Source organism: Microcaecilia unicolor, chromosome 12, assembly GCF_901765095.1.
Source record: "Microcaecilia unicolor chromosome 12, aMicUni1.1, whole genome shotgun sequence".
In the NCBI taxonomy this organism is placed as follows: Eukaryota; Metazoa; Chordata; class Amphibia; order Gymnophiona; family Siphonopidae; genus Microcaecilia; species Microcaecilia unicolor.
Genome location: NC_044042.1, coordinates 79,856,063 through 79,873,172, shown reverse-complemented (window position 1 = coordinate 79,873,172; position 17,110 = coordinate 79,856,063). Strand labels below are relative to the sequence as shown.

The following is a 17,110-nucleotide window of genomic DNA, read 5'->3' as shown; positions in this document are numbered from 1 at the left end:
TGACCCCTATCTTTACCTTCTGATCTTCCGCAGTTTGGCTTTAGCTCTGGCTCAAGTCACAAAAATGAGTTTCTAGTTAACTTATCAGTTGCTTATATGCTGCTATGTGAATGAGACGGTATGATTGACATTCCATCTCTTAAACTTGTATGTGATCATTTTTTGAGCTATATTTGCAGAGGTGTAGTGGGACATAGGAACATAAGAGTTGCCCTACTGAATCGGACCAAGAGTCCATCTAGTCCAGTATCCTATTTCCAGCAGTAGCTTGTACGGGTTACAAGTATGTGGCAGAGTCACAGAAAGTAATGAGATTCCATGCTATTTAACCCCAGGAATAATAAGCAGTAGCTTTCTCTGGTCTACATGAATAATGGTTTATGGACTTTTCCTCCAGGAACTTGTCCAAACCTTTTGAAAACCCAACTACAGACATTTTTACTGCGTCTCCAGCAATGAGTTCCAAAGTTTAACTATACATTCGATAAAAAACACATTTTCTCCTGTTTGTTTTAAATGTGCTACTATGTCATTTCATTGAGTGCCCCCCTAAACTTTGTACTTTTACTCTTTCAAAAGCGAGTCACATTGCCTGTTTCACGTCATTCAGGATTTTATAGACTTCTATCATAACCTCCCTTCGGTTGTCTCTTCTCCCAGCTGAAGAGTACTAACCTTACTTTCCTCATGAGAGACTTGTTCCATTCCCGCAGTCATTTTGGGCCCCCCTTCTCTATACCTTTTCAGTTCCTCTGAATCGTTTTTGAGATGTAGTGACCAGAATTGCACACAATACTCAAGATGCAGTATGGAGACAGAGCCATTATGATATTCTGTATTCCTTTCTTAATAATTCCCAACGTGGTTTGTGTTTTGGGCTGCTACCACACACTGAGCAGAACAACTTTTAAGGTATGGTCCACAATGATGCCTAAATCTTTTTCCTTGATGACTCCTAATGTGGAAGCTAGCATCATGTAGCTATAATTTTGTTTATTCTTCCCATTGTGCAACACTTAGCACTTGTCCACATTTTAAATGTCATCTGCTGTTTTGAACCCCAATCTTCCAGCCTTCCAAGGGCCTCGGCAACTTTTTGCAGTTCACATGCAATTTGAATAGTTTTGTCATCTGCAAATTGATCAACTTGCCTGTTCCCATTTTCAGATCAGTGATAAATGTTAAGCTCCAGTCCCTGTACAGATCCTTGTGGCACTTCACTATTCACTTTCTTCCAGAGAACTGTCCATTTAATCTGTTCCTGATCTACAACAGCACATTGGCTTCCTATCCCATGGCTTTTTAAATTTTCTCAGGAGCCTGTCATGAGGGACTAGCTTTCTTCTTTCTGAAAATCTAAATGCATTACATCAGCTAGCTCACTTTATCCACACGTTTGTTTATGCTTTCAAAAAAAATGTAGCAAATTTGGCGAGGCAAGATTTCCCTTGGCTGAATCCATGTTGATTCTGTCCCATTTAAGTCTTGCTTTCCGTAGACGTTTTGTTCTTTATATAGTTTTTGCCAGATCACCCTTGGAACCTTTCAGTCTTCAGGTACAAAAAACAATTTTGTTTTATGACCTGAACAATTTTTTTAATGAAAGGTTATAGATTGCAGTAGATTCTTTTCAAGTTCTTTGAGTACCCTGGGGTTTGTACCATCTGGTCCAGATTGCTTAGTTTATCATGTTTGGCTTAATACAGTTTCCAGGATCACTGAGGTTTCTTTCAGTCCTTCCATATTGTCACCTTTAAAAACACCGTTCTTTAAAGGCCACGGCAAAAAATTCATTTAGAAGCTCATTTTCAAAGCACATAAACTTAAAGTTATATACTAGCTTATGGAACTTTGTAAGTCTAAGTGCTTTGAAAGTGAGCACCTATGTCTCTCCAGTATGGTCTTGTCCTTGATGATCTAATGCTCCAACTGACTCCTTCATAGACTTTCTGCTTCTGATGTACTTGGAAAAAATGTTTGCTATGAGCTTTTTGCCTCTACAGCAAGCTTATTTTCAAGTTTTCTGTTTAATCGTCTTTATCAATGCTTCACATCTAACTTGCCAGTGCTTATGCTGCCTTTCTGTTTTCTTCATTTGGATCCTTTTTCCATTTTTTAAAAGATATTCTTTAGGCTTTAGTAGCCCCTTTTACCTCGCATTTTAACCATGTTGGCCTTCCTTCTCAAGTTTTTTAATATATGGAGTACAACTGGTCTTGGCTTCTAAGATATTTTAAAACATTCATGCCTGATTTAAACTTTACCAGTGCTTAGTCTCTCTTTATGGCTTTCACCCCATAATCCAGCCAAATAAAATTGTTTAATTCCCCAGGGGTACAGAAAAATACACTTATGGAGAGGCCCCCCCACCCCTGTGTCATGACTCCAAACGCAGGTTTGGGATCCCAACCCACAGTTTGGGAAGCTCTGTCTTCCCTTTTATTATAGGGACAAAATATAGAAATGCAAGACATTGTCTTGAATCTAGCTCTGTCCTAACCTTTGTAGCTGTTCCTTTTAGCTGCCTTTTTTTAAAAACCATTTTCCTCGTTTTATGATCGCTATTGCCATTAAGGACTATATCTAAAATAGCTCCCCCTCCTGTCAGTTTCTGAACCAGCTGCTTCATGAAGAAATATTTTTTTTTGAGCTAGGAACTTTAACTCCCTAGTATTTCCTGATGAGACACTTAACCAGTCATTCCATATCATCAAGCTGATCAATCCATAGACTGGTGGGTTGTGTCCATCTACCAGCAGGTGGAGATAGAGAGCAAACTTTTGCCTCCCTATATGTGGTCATGTGCTGCCGGAAACTCCCCAGTATGTTCTCTATCTCAGCAGGTGGTGGTCACACACAGCAGCAGCTCTGGCTAGGCCTCCAAGCCTAATTTTTAGGTTTTGTTGAGTGCCTGGGGTTGAGGGCTCTTTTGAGCAAGTGCAAACCTGGTGGTGCCAGGTCCCTCCTTTTCTCCCCCCTCCCGCTGGCTCTGTTAAAAAAAAAAAAAAAAATTTTGAACGTCTTTAAAGGCGTTTATCTCGACGTTTATTGAAGCGTCTATTGCAGCTACTCACTGGGACACCAGGTCGTTACAACTCGGAGCGGACAGCAGGTAATTTTTACCTTTTTATAGCGGGCAGGGGGTTCCCCGATTCTTCTCCTCGTGGCATATGGCGTCGGAGGGCGAGGGCGCAAAGGGTCGCTCCCCGGGTCGCTTGAGCGCTTCTAGAGGGGATGCGGGGGTCTTAAAGCCTGATTCGCCCTTGTTGGGTGACGGTTTCGTGACCGATGAATGTCCCGGTCCTTCCTCCGGCGTGGCGGTTTTTCCCGCCATAAACGCCCATCCCCCGCTCCTCGCCTCCGCCATCTTGGCCGGCCACGCGGCTCGGACGGCTTCTTCTTGGGCCGCCCTTGAGGTTGGAGACATTAATGCCATGAACGCCCTTAATTTGGGCGACGGCACAGAAGCGGTTAAAGTTAAGAGCCGTTCTTTCCGCGCGGCTCCTTCGCGGAGTTTCGCGCCGGACGCCATTTTGGATGCGCAGCATGTCTCTCCCCCGCTATTGAGAGCGCCGGTTGAGGGTGCGTCTAGGGCTGTTGCCCAGGCTGCGGAAGTGCACAGTTTGGGGGGTATCTCCCCCGAGTTTGTTTTGCTGCTGCATCAGGCCTTCCTCATGCACAACGCTGCCCCTGCTCCCTCGTCTGGTAAAGAGGTTGAGGTTCCCAGAGGTAAACGCCCTCGGGTTGATTCCCAGGCCTTGGAGGAATTTGTCTCCTCCGATGTAGATGAGGGCAGCGTGTCTGAGGTCTCCCAACGGTCCTTTGCGGATTCCTTGGAGGAGACGGATCCCCGCTCGGATGGAGCGGATGACCCCTCTGCAGCGCGGCTTTTTAGCCCAGAGGATTTGCCCAACCTGTTGTTACAGGCCATGGACACTTTGAAGATTTCCTCTCCGGAGGACGTCTCTCCCTCAGCCCCTGTTGGCTCTGCCATTATGCTGGGGACGAAGCGCCCGCCTAGAACCTTCCACGTGCATGATGCCATGCACACCTTAATCTCGGCTCAATGGGATGTCCCAGAAGCGAGCCTTAAAGTGGCTAGGGCTATGTCCCGCCTCTATCCTTTGGCTGTGAGTGAACGTGAGGCCTATCTGTGGCCTACCGTGGATTCTTTGATCACTGCGGTGACTAAGAAAACGGTGTTGCCGGTGGAAGGTGGCACAGCCCTAAAGGACGCCCAAGACAGAAGATTGGAGGCGGCCTTAAGGTCGTCCTTTGAGGCGGCTGCTTTAAATTTGCAGGCCTCAGTTTGCGGCTCCTATGTGGCCAGGGCGTGCCTGACTATGGTACAGCGGGCTTCCCCCTCGGATCATTCCTTGAGGGCTGATTGGCCGGCCCTGGAATCGGGCTTAGCCTATTTGGCAGACTTGCTGTATGATGTCTTGAGAGCCTCAGCTAAAGGCATGGCTCAGACAGTCTCTGCGCGGCGGTGGCTTTGGCTGAAACATTGGTCTGCTGACCACGCCTCTAAATCCCGCCTGGCTAGATTGCCTTTTAAAGGCAAGCTGCTCTTTGGGGTCGAGCTGGACAAAATCGTGACCGATCTCGGCACGTCTAAGGGCAAGAAGTTACCAGAGGTCAGGGCTCGGGCTAGTGCTCGTCCCGGTACCTCCAGAGGACGGTTTCAGGAAGCCCGTCGGTACCACCCGGGCAGGTCGGGTTTTTCTGCCCCCTCTTCCTTTAAGAGGAATTTCTCCCCCAAGCAGCATTCCTTTCGCAGAGACCGCCGTCCCGGAGGTGCTCCCTCCGGTCCTCCCCCAGGGTCTCGTACCCAATGACGGGGTCTTGGTCCACGCCCCAGTGCAGATTGGAGGACGGCTGTCCTCGTTTCTGGGCGAGTGGACCGCAATAACTTCAGACGCGTGGGTGCTGGAAGTCATCAGAGACGGCTACAAACTAGAGTTCTGCCGACCCTTAAAAGACGGGTTTGTACTCTCTCCCTGCAAGTCTCCGGTCAAAGCTGTGGCAGTGCAGCAGACCTTGGACAATCTGATCCGCCTGGGCGCGGTCGTTCCGGTGCCAGAAAGTCAGCTTGGCAAGGGACGTTACTCCATTTACTTTGTGGTACCAAAGAAAGGAGGTTCTGTACGGCCTATCCTCGACCTCAAAGGGGTCAATCGGGCCTTGAAAGTGCGGCACTTTCGCATGGAGACTCTCCGCTCTGTTATAGCGGCAGTGAAGGCAGGAGAGTTCCTGGCATCCTTGGACATCAAGGAAGCGTACCTACATATTCCCATCTGGCCTCCTCATCAACGCTTTCTGCGTTTTGCAGTCCTGGGACGACACTTCCAGTTCAGAGCCCTCCCTTTCGGGTTGGCTACTGCTCCGCGGACCTTTTCCAAAGTAATGGTGGTCATCGCGGCCTTCCTACGAAAGGAAGGGGTACAAGTCCATCCTTATCTGGACGACTGGTTGATCCGAGCCCCCTCTTATGCAGAGTGCGGCAAAGCTGTGGACCGGGTAGTTGCTCTTTTGAGCTCCCTGGGATGGATCATCAACTGGGAGAAGAGCCAGCTGCGCCCGACTCAGTCCCTGGAGTACCTGGGAGTTCGATTCGACACCCAAGTGGGCAGAGTGTTCCTGCCAGACAATCGGATTGTCAAACTTCAGGCTCAGGTGGACCAGTTCCTAGTAGCCTCTCCCCTTCGGGCTTGGGACTATGTGCAGCTGTTGGGCTCTATGACGGCCACGATGGAAGTTGTGCCCTGGGCCAGGGCTCATATGAGACCACTTCAACACTCTTTGCTGCAGCGCTGGACTCCGATGTCGGAGGATTATGCTGTGCGCCTTCCCTTGGACCCAGCAGTGCGCAAGGCGCTGAGCTGGTGGATGCAGACAGACAAGTTGTCTGCGGGAATGCCTCTGGTGACCCCAGAGTGGATTGTCGTCACGACGGACGCCTCGTTGTCGGGCTGGGGAGCCCACTGCTTGGGAAGGACAGCGCAGGGGCTCTGGTCTCCTGCAGAGGCAAAGTGGTCTATCAACCTCCTGGAACTCAGAGCCATTCGGTTGGCGCTTTTGGAGTTCATCCCGGTACTGGTGTTGAAGCCTGTACGGGTCCTGTCGGACAATGCCACGGCTGTGGCCTATGTCAACCGCCAGGGAGGTACCAAGAGCGCCCCTCTAGCCAAGGAGGCTATGAATCTTTGCCAGTGGGCGGAAGCGAACCTGGAGCAGCTTTCAGCGGCCCACATTGCCGGAGTCATGAATGTCAAGGCGGACTTTCTCAGTCGCCATACCTTGGAGCCCGGAGAGTGGCAGCTATCTGCTCAGGCGTTCTTGGACATCACGAAGCGCTGGGGCCAGCCGAGCCTAGATCTGATGGCGTCATCGGCCAATTGCCAAGTGCCGCGCTTTTTTCAGCAGAGGACGGGACCCTCGATCCCTGGGAGTAGATGCTCTTCTCCAACAGTGGCCATAAGTACATAAGTACATAAGTAGTGCCATACTGGGAAAGACCAAAGGTCCATCTAGCCCAGCATCCTGTCACCGACAGTGGCCAATCCAGGTCAAGGGCACCTGGCACGCTCCCCAAACGTAAAAACATTCCAGACAAGTTATACCTAAAAATGAGGAATTTTTCCAGTCCATTTAATAGCGGTCTATGGACTTGTCCTTTAGGAATCTATCTAACCCCTTTTTAAACTCCGTCAAGCTAACCGCCCGTACCACGTTCTCCGGCAATGAATTCCAGAGTCTAATTACACGTTGGGTGAAGAAAAATTTTCTCCGATTCGTTTTAAATTTACCACACTGTAGCTTCAACTCATGCCCTCTAGTCCTAGTATTTTTGGATAGCGTGAACAGTCGCTTCACATCCACCCGATCCATTCCACTCATTATTTTATACACTTCTATCATATCTCCCCTCAGCCGTCTCTTCTCCAAGCTGAAAAGCCCTAGCCTTCTCAGCCTCTCTTCATAGGAAAGTCGTCCCATCCCCACTATCATTTTCGTCGCCCTTCGCTGTACCTTTTCCAATTCTACTATATCTTTTTTGAGATACGGAGACCAGTACTGAACACAATACTCCAGCTGCGGTCGCACCATGGAGCGATACAACGGCATTATAACATCCGCACACCTGGACTCCATACCCTTCCTAATAACACCCAACATTCTATTCGCTTTCCTAGCCGCAGCAGCACACTGAGCAGAAGGTTTCAGCGTATCGTCGACGACGACACCCAGATCCCTTTCTTGATCCGTAACTCCTAACGCGGAACCTTGCAAGACGTAGCTATAATTCGGGTTCCTCTTACCCACATGCATCACTTTGCACTTGTCAACATTGAACTTCATCTGCCACTTGCACGCCCATTCTCCCAGTCTCGCAAGGTCCTCCTGTAATCGTTCACATTCCTCCTGCGACTTGACGACCCTGAATAATTTTGTGTCATCGGCGAATTTAATTACCTCACTAGTTATTCCCATCTCTAGGTCATTTATAAATACATTAAAAAGCAACGGACCCAGCACAGACCCCTGCGGGACCCCACTAACTACCCTCCTCCACTGAGAATACTGGCCACGCAATCCTACTCTCTGCTTCCTATCTTTCAACCAGTTCTTAATCCATAATAATACCCTACCTCCGATTCCATGACTCTGCAATTTCTTCAGGAGTCTTTCGTGCGGCACTTTGTCAAACGCCTTCTGAAAATCCAGATATACAATATCAACCGGCTCCCCATTGTCCACATGTTTGCTTACCCCCTCAAAAAAATGCATTAGATTGGTGAGGCAAGACTTCCCTTCACTAAATCCGTGCTGACTTTGTCTCATCAGTCCATGTTTTTGTATATGCTCTGCAATTTTATTCTTAATAATAGCCTCCACCATCTTGCCCGGCACCGACGTCAGACTCACCGGTCTATAATTTCCCGGATCTCCTCTGGAACCTTTCTTAAAAATCGGAGTAACATTGGCTACCCTCCAGTCTTCCGGTATTACACTCGATTTTAGGGACAGATTGCATATTTCTAACAGTAGCTCCGCAAGTTCATTTTTTAGTTCTATTAATACTCTGGGATGAATACCATCAGGTCCCGGTGATTTACTACTCTTCAGCTTGCTGAACTGACCCATTACATCCTCCAAGGTTACAGAGAATTTGTTTAGTTTCTCTGACTCCCCCGCTTCAAATATTCTTTCCGGCACCGGTGCCGACACAAGAGCTTCTCTATGTGTTCCCGCCCTGGCCCATGTTGGGCAGGGTGATAGACCGGGTGGCAAAGCATCCCGGCAGGGTAATCCTGGTGGGTCCGGATTGGCCCAGGCGTCCCTGGTATGCGGACTTGATCAGGCTCTCAGTCGACGATCCTCTGCGGCTGCCAGTGGAGCAGGGCCTGTTACATCAGGGTCCCGTGGTGATGGAGGATCCCTCCCCCTTTGGTCTTACGGCCTGGCTATTGAGCGGCAGCGTCTGAGGAAGAAGGGCTTCTCAGACAAGGTCATCGCCACTATGCTGAGAGCGAGGAAGCGCTCTACTTCTACTGCTTACGCCAGGGTTTGGCGTATCTTTGCAGCGTGGTGTGAAGCAGGCTCACTTTCTCCCTTCACTGCTCCAATTTCTTCAGTGTTGGCGTTCCTGCAAGAAGGTCTGGAGAAAGGCCTGTCGCTCAGTTCCCTTAAAGTCCAGGTAGCGGCTCTGGCTTGCTTCAGGGGCCGCCTGAAGGGTGCTTCCCTGGCTTCACAGCCAGATGTGGTGCGCTTTCTCAAGGGAGTTAATCACCTGCGCCCTCCTCTGCACTCAGTGGTGCCTGCGTGGAATCTCAACCTGGTGCTAAGAGCATTGCAGAAGCCGCCTTTTGAACCCTTGTCGAGGGCATCTCTGAAAGACCTGACGTTGAAAGCAGTCTTTTTGGTGGCTATCACTTCAGCCAGAAGAGTTTCCGAGCTCCAGGCGCTCTCATGTCGAGAGCCTTTTCTGCAGTTCACTGAGGCAGGAGTGACTATTCGCACAGTGCCTTCCTTTCTGCCCAAGATTGTTTCTCGCTTCCATGTGAATCAGCAGCTCTGTCTCCCTTCCTTTCGTAGGGAGGACTACCCAGAGGAGTACTCTGCTCTTAAATATCTGGATGTGAGACGAGTCATCATCAGATACTTGGAAGTGACCAATGATTTCCGGAAATCGGATCATCTGTTTGTCCTGTTTCCAGGTCCTCGTAAAGGTCTGCAGGCTGCTAAGCCTACAGTGGCAAGATGGGTCAAGGAAGCCATTGCAGCGGCTTATGTGGCCGCGGGGAAGGTGCCGCCTATCCAGCTGAAGGCTCACTCCACGAGAGCTCAGGCGGCCTCGATGGCAGAGGCCGGATCCGTCTCCTTGGAAGAGATATGCAAGGCGGCAACGTGGGCTTCGGCTCATACATTCTCCAAGCATTACCGTTTGACTGTGGCTGCACGGGCGGAGGCCCGGTTTGGAGCTTCAGTGTTGAGGTCAGGGATTTCAATGTCCCGCCCTGGGTGAGTACTGCTTCGGTACATCCCACCAGTCTATGGATTGATCAGCTTGATGATATGGAAGGTAAAATTATGTATAATCATACCTGATAATTTTCTTTCCATTAATCATAGCTGATCAATCCATAGCCCCTCCCAGATATCTGTACTGTTTTATTCTGGTTGCATTTCAGGTTCAAGTTTAGTCTTCAGTTACTTCAGAAAGACTTCGTGTTCAAGTTTTTTCACTTGGATTTTTCAAGAGTTAAGACGAGTTTGTGTTACAGTGAGCTGCTGCATTCCTCTCCCCTCCGTTTTACGGGGCTGGATTGAGACTTAAAATTCTGCCGGCACTCCCTCCCGCTTCGTGCGGCTGTAGGGCAGCTTTGTACCCCTCCCGCTTCGGCGGTGTTAGGGTCAGTCAGCTCCTCCCGCGGTTGCGGTTGCAGGATAAGCCAGATCCCCCCGCATCGGCGGGTGTGGTGTCCCTCCCCCGCTCCGCGGGGATGAGCTGGACGGATTCCCCTCCCCCACTTGTGTGGGGATGAGCTGGGTTAATTCCCCTCCCCTGTTTCGGCGGTGGTGAGCTGGGCAGAGTGTCCCTTCGTGGGTGTAATTCTCTAAGTGCTGAGTCCTGCGGATGGAGCTTTGATATCGACATACTGGGGAGTTTCCGGCAGCACATGACCACATATAGGGAGGCAAAAGTTTGCTCTCTATCTCCACCTGCTGGTAGATGGACACAACCCACCAGTCTATGGATTGATCAGCTATGATTAATGGAAAGAAAATTATCAGGTATGATTATACATAATTTTACCATATTTGGGATAATGAAAATAACCCATTATTATAGTGTTGCCAAATTTGATAGCTTCCCTAATTTCTGTTATCTGTCCGTTTTGACTTAGCAAATGGTAGGATGTCCCTATGAGTGTTCTTTCCTTTTCACAAATGAAATTTCTATCCATAAGGATTCTATTTTGCCATCTGTTTCCTGCTGAATTTTTTCTCGCGACTCAATTTTTTTCTTTATTGAAATTTATCAACTGCCTTTATAAAGAGGTCTTCAATATAGTGCATCCCCCATCCAATTTGGTCCACTCATATTACTGCAATATAATTTGTATCCTGCTAAGTGTCTCATTGGTTATCCTCCTTTCCACCAGATCTTTGAGATGTCTATTATATCTACCGCTTCATATAGTGTATACTCTTTCCCATCTTATTTTTTTTAGACTTCTAATTTTTGTATGCAGACATTTGAGTGGGTTTTGTATCTACAAGCTGCTTAGCAGTTGACAGGGATAATAATATGCCATCTTTTACTCTGTTTTCCCATTAAAGGCTCCCAAGTAACTTTGCCTTTGTTGCAACCTTTCTATCTTGATGCTGTAAGTTCTCTGTGTTGATAGTATTTATCAAAGATATGCCACTCTGAACCACATTCTCCTGAGCGACTGTTGGCTTCCCCCCCCCCCCCCCCCCACAGGTTCTAGTTTATAGGCTGCTTAACTTTTTAAATGTTGGTGCCAGCCTGGTTCCATCTGGTTAAGATGAAGCCCATCTTTTTGGCATAGGCTCCCCTTTCCACAGAATGGTGCCCAATTTCTAATCTAAAGGTCTCAACCCTGTACAATCATATCCTATATTCATGCATTGAGACTCCAGAGCTCTGCCCGCTTCTTGGGTTCTGGGCATGGAATGGGGACCACTTCTGAAAATTGTTCTGGATTTTGGCTTCCAAAACCTCCTTCCCAGATTTTGTTGTTGGTAGTCGCATGCACCAAGACAGCCAGCGTCTTCCCAGCACTGTTTAAAATCTTACCTAGGTGACGTGCGGTCTGCTACCTTCACACTAGTCAGGCAAATGACCAAGTGAATCCCCCCATTCACCAGACATTCAGCTGTCTATATGCCTAGTGAATTTCCATCCACAAATTGCCATCCTAACCCTTCCCTGAAGCCCCTAGAGACATCCTAGTGCGAGAGAATACTGTGTCTCCTGGAGGATAGGCCCTGGCTACAGGATCGCTTTCCACAACACCAAGGAGATGTTCTCCTTTCAGGTGACTCTTTTTTTTTTTTTTTTTCCCCTCCATGGCAGCACAGAGGTTGCCAGACTGGAGATAAGACTTTTCTACTATGTCCCTAAAGGTATCCCCCATATATCTCTGTCTGCCCATCTCCTCCCAAGTCAGGTACTCAAGCCTCCAGGGATTGGACTTGTGCCTGAAGTACTAAGAACTTTTTGCATCAAGTACACACTCATGATCTCCACCAACTGAGAAGTAATCTAACATGTGACAGTGCAAAAGACTGGATAGCATCCATCTCGCTGCTGGACTGCTGCCTGCATCTTAGTATTGATGAATTGTTAATTAAGTTGCTACTGGAGTAGGACTAGGTAAATTAAAGTTCCTTACGATTACTAGTAATATGCTATTTCATTTTTATTTTTTAGGTTTTCCTCAAGGACCTAAAAACGTATTTTTGAGCTAATTACGGACTGCTGTAGATGTCCTAATTAAACCTTCTATCATCCTAATTGACCTTAAAGCCTATAAATCAAATATCCAGCCTGGATGGGTGAGGGTTAAACTCTAAACAGGTTTCTTTTAAATCAGGGGTTTGCAAACCCAGTCCTGAGGATACCCAGGCCAGTCAGGTTTCCAAGATGTCCACAATGAACATGTCTTAGGTAAATTTGCATATAGTGGAGGTAGTAGTTTGTGTAGATTTTCTCATTCATATTTATGTATGAGGACTGGATTGAGAATCCATGTTCTAAACTGATATGTTAAAGGTTTTAAATGCTAACATATACTCTAAACTGTTTTGAAGAAAAAAAAAAAAGCACCAAATCTACCTTTTTTCAAACTAAGGCAATTCCCCAGCAGGAAGAAGTTCCTTATCTCAACAGGTCCTGTCTGAGCACCTCTTCAACACCACTAATTTCTAGTTCATGAACTGTGGTAATTATTTGAGATACATTGGTAGCTAAAGTGGAACAGCTGGCACATGAACCATGTAGGTGCCTGGTCAAGGCTGAGATATTTCAGTTGTCATTATCTATTTGTTGTGTGGGTTTTTTTTTTTGTTATTGTAAACCGCTTTAAAACTAGTGTGTAAGGCAGTATATCAAATTATTAAATATATGGTTTGAGCTTTGTGTATGAAGCTTGCATTATACCTAGTGCCTCCTATCCTAACGGTCTCATAGGAGATACTATCATGTGACTGCATATGTTCCTGAAATCACACCAGGTACCCACTGCAAACTCTTCTTTTTTCCCCCGTCATAGTACAAGTCCAGGAGATGAGAGTGGAGCCAAAAAGAAGAAGAAAAAACAGAAGCGGAAGAAAGAGAAAGGAAGCGATAAACTTGATTCTGGACAGGATCACCCAGTGAAGGTAAACTGTTCCTCTGCTCATTGTACTGCATGTAGGATGGCATCAAGCACTAATGGCGGGCCCTGTGTGATGGTACAGCGTGAAATGATTAGCACTAGTATTCGTAGGTATATTGACCTCTATTACACTGCCTTGCTAAGCAAGAACATCATATCGGCAGTAAATTACATTTTAAGGAAAGTGGACTTTTCTAGCAATTTGTTTATATTTATTAGTTTCCAAGGTGTGTGTGGGAGGGGTATTTTATAAAAAAAATCTTTGGAAACAAAAATATATTGTCAGATTGACAAATGTATGGAAAAGCTCTTTTCCTTGCAATGTGATTTTACTACCAATATGGTGGTCTTGCTTAGCAGGGCAACGCAGGGAGCAGAGAATCAAAGCCCTTTCCCTTAACATAGTAGTAGAATACATAATGGTAGATCAGACAAGTGGCTTATTATGGATTACTAGTAAAAAAAAAAAAAAGGCCCATTTCTGGAGCAAATGAAACGGGCACTAGCAAGGTTTTCCTCCCCAATACTCCCCCCCCCCCCCCCCCCTTCCTACCCGTTCGTCTTTCTGAAGCCACTGACGCCATTGCTCCGGACCTCGTGAATGCACCTTCATGAGCTTCTTGGTTCTGAAGCCACTGACGCCATTGCTCCGCCCTCGATGCATGATGCCATTACTCCGCCCTCGACGTTATCACATTTGACGCAAGGGCGGGGCCCAGAGACTTGGTGCTTTCGGTGGCTTCACCACCGCGAACCCTTCATGACGGAAGTGACGTCAGTGGCTTGGCTGCATTGACGTCAGTGTCCTCAGAACGTTGAGGGTGAGTTTTATTATATAGGATTCTGCCGATTTTAGAGGTCAACCCAAATTTCAGTTTCAGACTTGGCACCGAAACTGACCCAAAATCTGGGTTCAGGTTTTGGCCAAAAATGCCAGTGCATGTTTGGCTGAAACCAAAACTCCCCCCCCCCCCCCCCCCCCCCCGCCTACCCTAAACCCTAGTAGTCTAGTGGCCTCTTTGGGGGCAGGAACAAATATATACGCTGCTCCTCCTCCAGAATGGCTTCCGGGACCTCCAGCGGCAGTCCTCATAAGCTGTTTTGAAGGAGGAACCAGCCGTCCGCAGGAGCAAGTGGCGACGTTTCCTGCACCCACTATCCACCAAGGACACAATAGGCCCAGGAAGGGGCTGCTGGTGGGGGGGTGGGTCGTGAGGAGGGGCTACCACCATCATAGGAGTCTGGGAGAGAGCACGTTTTGGTCAGATGGGGGAGTAGGGCCAGTTTCGTTTTCAACTTCACCTTTGGGCTCTACTGCCAATAATCTAGCTGACTAATTCAGGGTAAAAAAGCCTGGTTTTTCTGTAAAGGGAAAGCTGGATATCAACTGGGGTCTTGGACCTTGCATTAGGAGTAAACCTGGGCAGACAAGATAGGTGTTAAGATCCCTTTTTGCTATCGTGTTTCCTCGCAACACAATGACAGCAGATAAAGAGAAAGGGAAATGGGACTTGATATACTGCCTTTCTGTGGCATTTTGCAACTACATTCAAAGCGGTTTACATATATACAGGCACTTATTTTGTACCTGGGGCAATGGAGGGTTAAGACTAAAATATCCCATCCAGTCTACCAGGTAGATGATCAGTGTTGTTATTGGTACTTTGCAGGTCACCCTCATGCCACCTTGAAAGCACAATGCCACCATTTCACTGTTTGTTTTGGGCTCCAGGCAGGTTTTCTGCAACTGGATTGTTCGCTTTTTTTTTTTCCCTTTTCTAGGTAAATGCCTTGCCAGCAGAGAGGATCCAGGAGATACAGAAGGCCATCGAGCTGTTCTCTGTAGGTCAGGGACCTGCCAAAACCATGGAGGAAGCCACCAAGCGCAGTTACCAATTTTGGGACACACAACCGGTCCCTAAGCTGGGTATGCTGCCCTCCAGAATGTTACTACTTTTGTTCAAAGGGTCATGCTCTGATGTCAGCTTTCTTCTATACCCCTCCCCCATGGAAGGAGTGATGAGCAGATCCTCTTGCTGAGAGTCTAAACTATGAAGATTGAAAATATACCCGTGCTGCAAACCTGTTAGTCTGAAGCAGTGATTCACAGGAGCCTGAGCCCAACCCAGCATGACAACTAATACAGAGCACTTTGAAGTGAATACAATTTTTTTTTTTATTTAAAGCTTTATAATTTAATGAAAGCTTTAGAGCAGTGGTTCCCAAACCTGGTCCTAAAGGCACCCCAGCCAGTTAGGTTTTCAGGATACCCATAATGAATATTCATTAGAAAGATTTGCCATGCACTGTCTCCACTGCATGCAAATCTCTCTAATGAATATTCATTGTGGGTATCCTGAAGACATGATTGGCTGGGGTGCCTCCAGGACCAGATTTGGAAGTCACTGCTTTAGAGCATTCCTAATTATTAAGGTGACAGGCAGTTTTCTAACTGCAATATAAAAACAACTCTGAATATGTATGTTTTCCTTAAGGCCAAACTATTCCCTACGAGTTGCCCTCCTACCAGCAGATGGGGAGACCGAAGTAATAGTGTGCAGTGAATAGAACACAGAGAGTCTAGTTTTGAAACGCATGCTGTAACTGTTGGCCCATTTTGGGGGGAGAAATCTTTATTTTATTTTTTTGTCCTACCTAGGTGAAGTAGTAAATACACACGGCCCCATTGAGCCTGACAAGGATAGTATCCGCCAAGAGCCTTACACTCTTCCACCAGGCTTTACCTGGGATGCCTTGGACTTAGGGGATCGAGCTGTGGTGAGTACAGGGGTCTGGGACTGAGTGATGGGGGGGGGGGTACAGAACAGGATATAATTTTAACACCTTGAAAAGTAAATTTAGGATTCATAGCATCTCATGGACTGTTATGATCTTTAAGTGCAGCTTGAAAGAGAAATCCTACCTAAAAGGGAGGCAAGCACTTTTTTCATGGTCTCTGTCCAGCTCCAACTGACTGCGGGGCCCCAAGATATGATAGATTGGATTCCTGTCACAAGGAGGTTGTGGGATTTTTTTTTTTATACTTGTTCTGTCTGTCTTTCACCAGCAGAAGGAGTAGTGAAGGTAGCAGAGCTCTTCCACAAAATCACTACATAGAAGGAAACACTGCCCTCCACTTTTGCGGTGCCCCATCTCTATCTCAGTCTTTATAATACACAATTTGTACCATTGTGGAATAAAGTCAAGCTTACTAAGCAACTTGGGTAGACCACTGGTGGATTCAGCAGTTAACCCCTAATTCCCATCATTCTGCCGCAAGTCCCACAACATCCCATTGTGGCTAATATTAGGTCATGGTTTTTCTACTGCATGATAATATGGATAATGGTGTTACAAGGCTCCTCTAAGAACGAATGGAACAAAATCCCCATGCTTATCACAGCAAGATAACAATGGGCCCTCTCCCCCACCCCAAGCAGCTGGAAAGACCAAATTATAAAAACCAAAACAAAGAGATAAACACCTTAACTAATACCAAAAAGATCAGCACAAATAACAATCACAGTGGTCGCAACATCAAAAAAGAACGCACAGACATTTAAAGACTGTTAAGAACATCAACATTGATAACCTAAAGGAATGGGTACATATGTTACATAAATGCGAGATTAGCAGTGAACAAGTCAACCATAATTAGAGACTAGATTGAAATTGAGCCATTAGGTATACTATTCACAAGAAATGTGGCTACAAATGTGAGATGACCCAGTACTGCTTGAGTTATGCCCACTGGGATATAAAATAGCACACAACAGAACTAAAACGAAAGGAGGTGGGGTTGCCTTAATATATAAATCCTTCTTTACATTAGAAACCATAGCTGAACATATATCCCCTGCGATTGAAATCATGGCATGCAAAATCTCACTCAACATTAACTGATCAAGTATGCGGTATACTTTTCTACCACCCGCATGGAAGATGGTCCAACGCCCAAGTCTACTTCATATCAAACATTTGCACAGACCTCTCGAATGTCCTTCTAGGTGATACCAATCTACACCTAAAGCAGCATACCAACACCAGTTTTGTAACAAACTTCCTGAACAATGGCACTTCAAAACGGTACCAGCCACCTCATCTCATGTAAAAGGTCAAGAATTAGACATACTAGCTTAAGGTTCTTAGCCAATAACTAACCATGTAATAGAGAATCATAACTGGGCAGAGGTGCCGTG

The 17,110-nt window shown here is 46.8% G+C and overlaps 1 protein-coding gene across 2 annotated transcripts in view; it reads left to right on the top strand.

Moving 5' to 3' along the window:
* NMT1 (N-myristoyltransferase 1) overlaps positions 1 to 17,110 on the top strand; it is a 74,311-nt gene that overhangs the window by 7,186 nt on the left and 50,015 nt on the right. For both annotated transcript variants that reach the window (XM_030220651.1, XM_030220652.1), the window contains exons 2-4: positions 12,807 to 12,915; positions 14,694 to 14,838; positions 15,571 to 15,689. In XM_030220651.1, the coding sequence (XP_030076511.1) occupies positions 12,807 to 12,915; positions 14,694 to 14,838; positions 15,571 to 15,689 (373 nt within the window). The remainder of the gene's footprint in view (positions 1 to 12,806; positions 12,916 to 14,693; positions 14,839 to 15,570; positions 15,690 to 17,110) is intronic.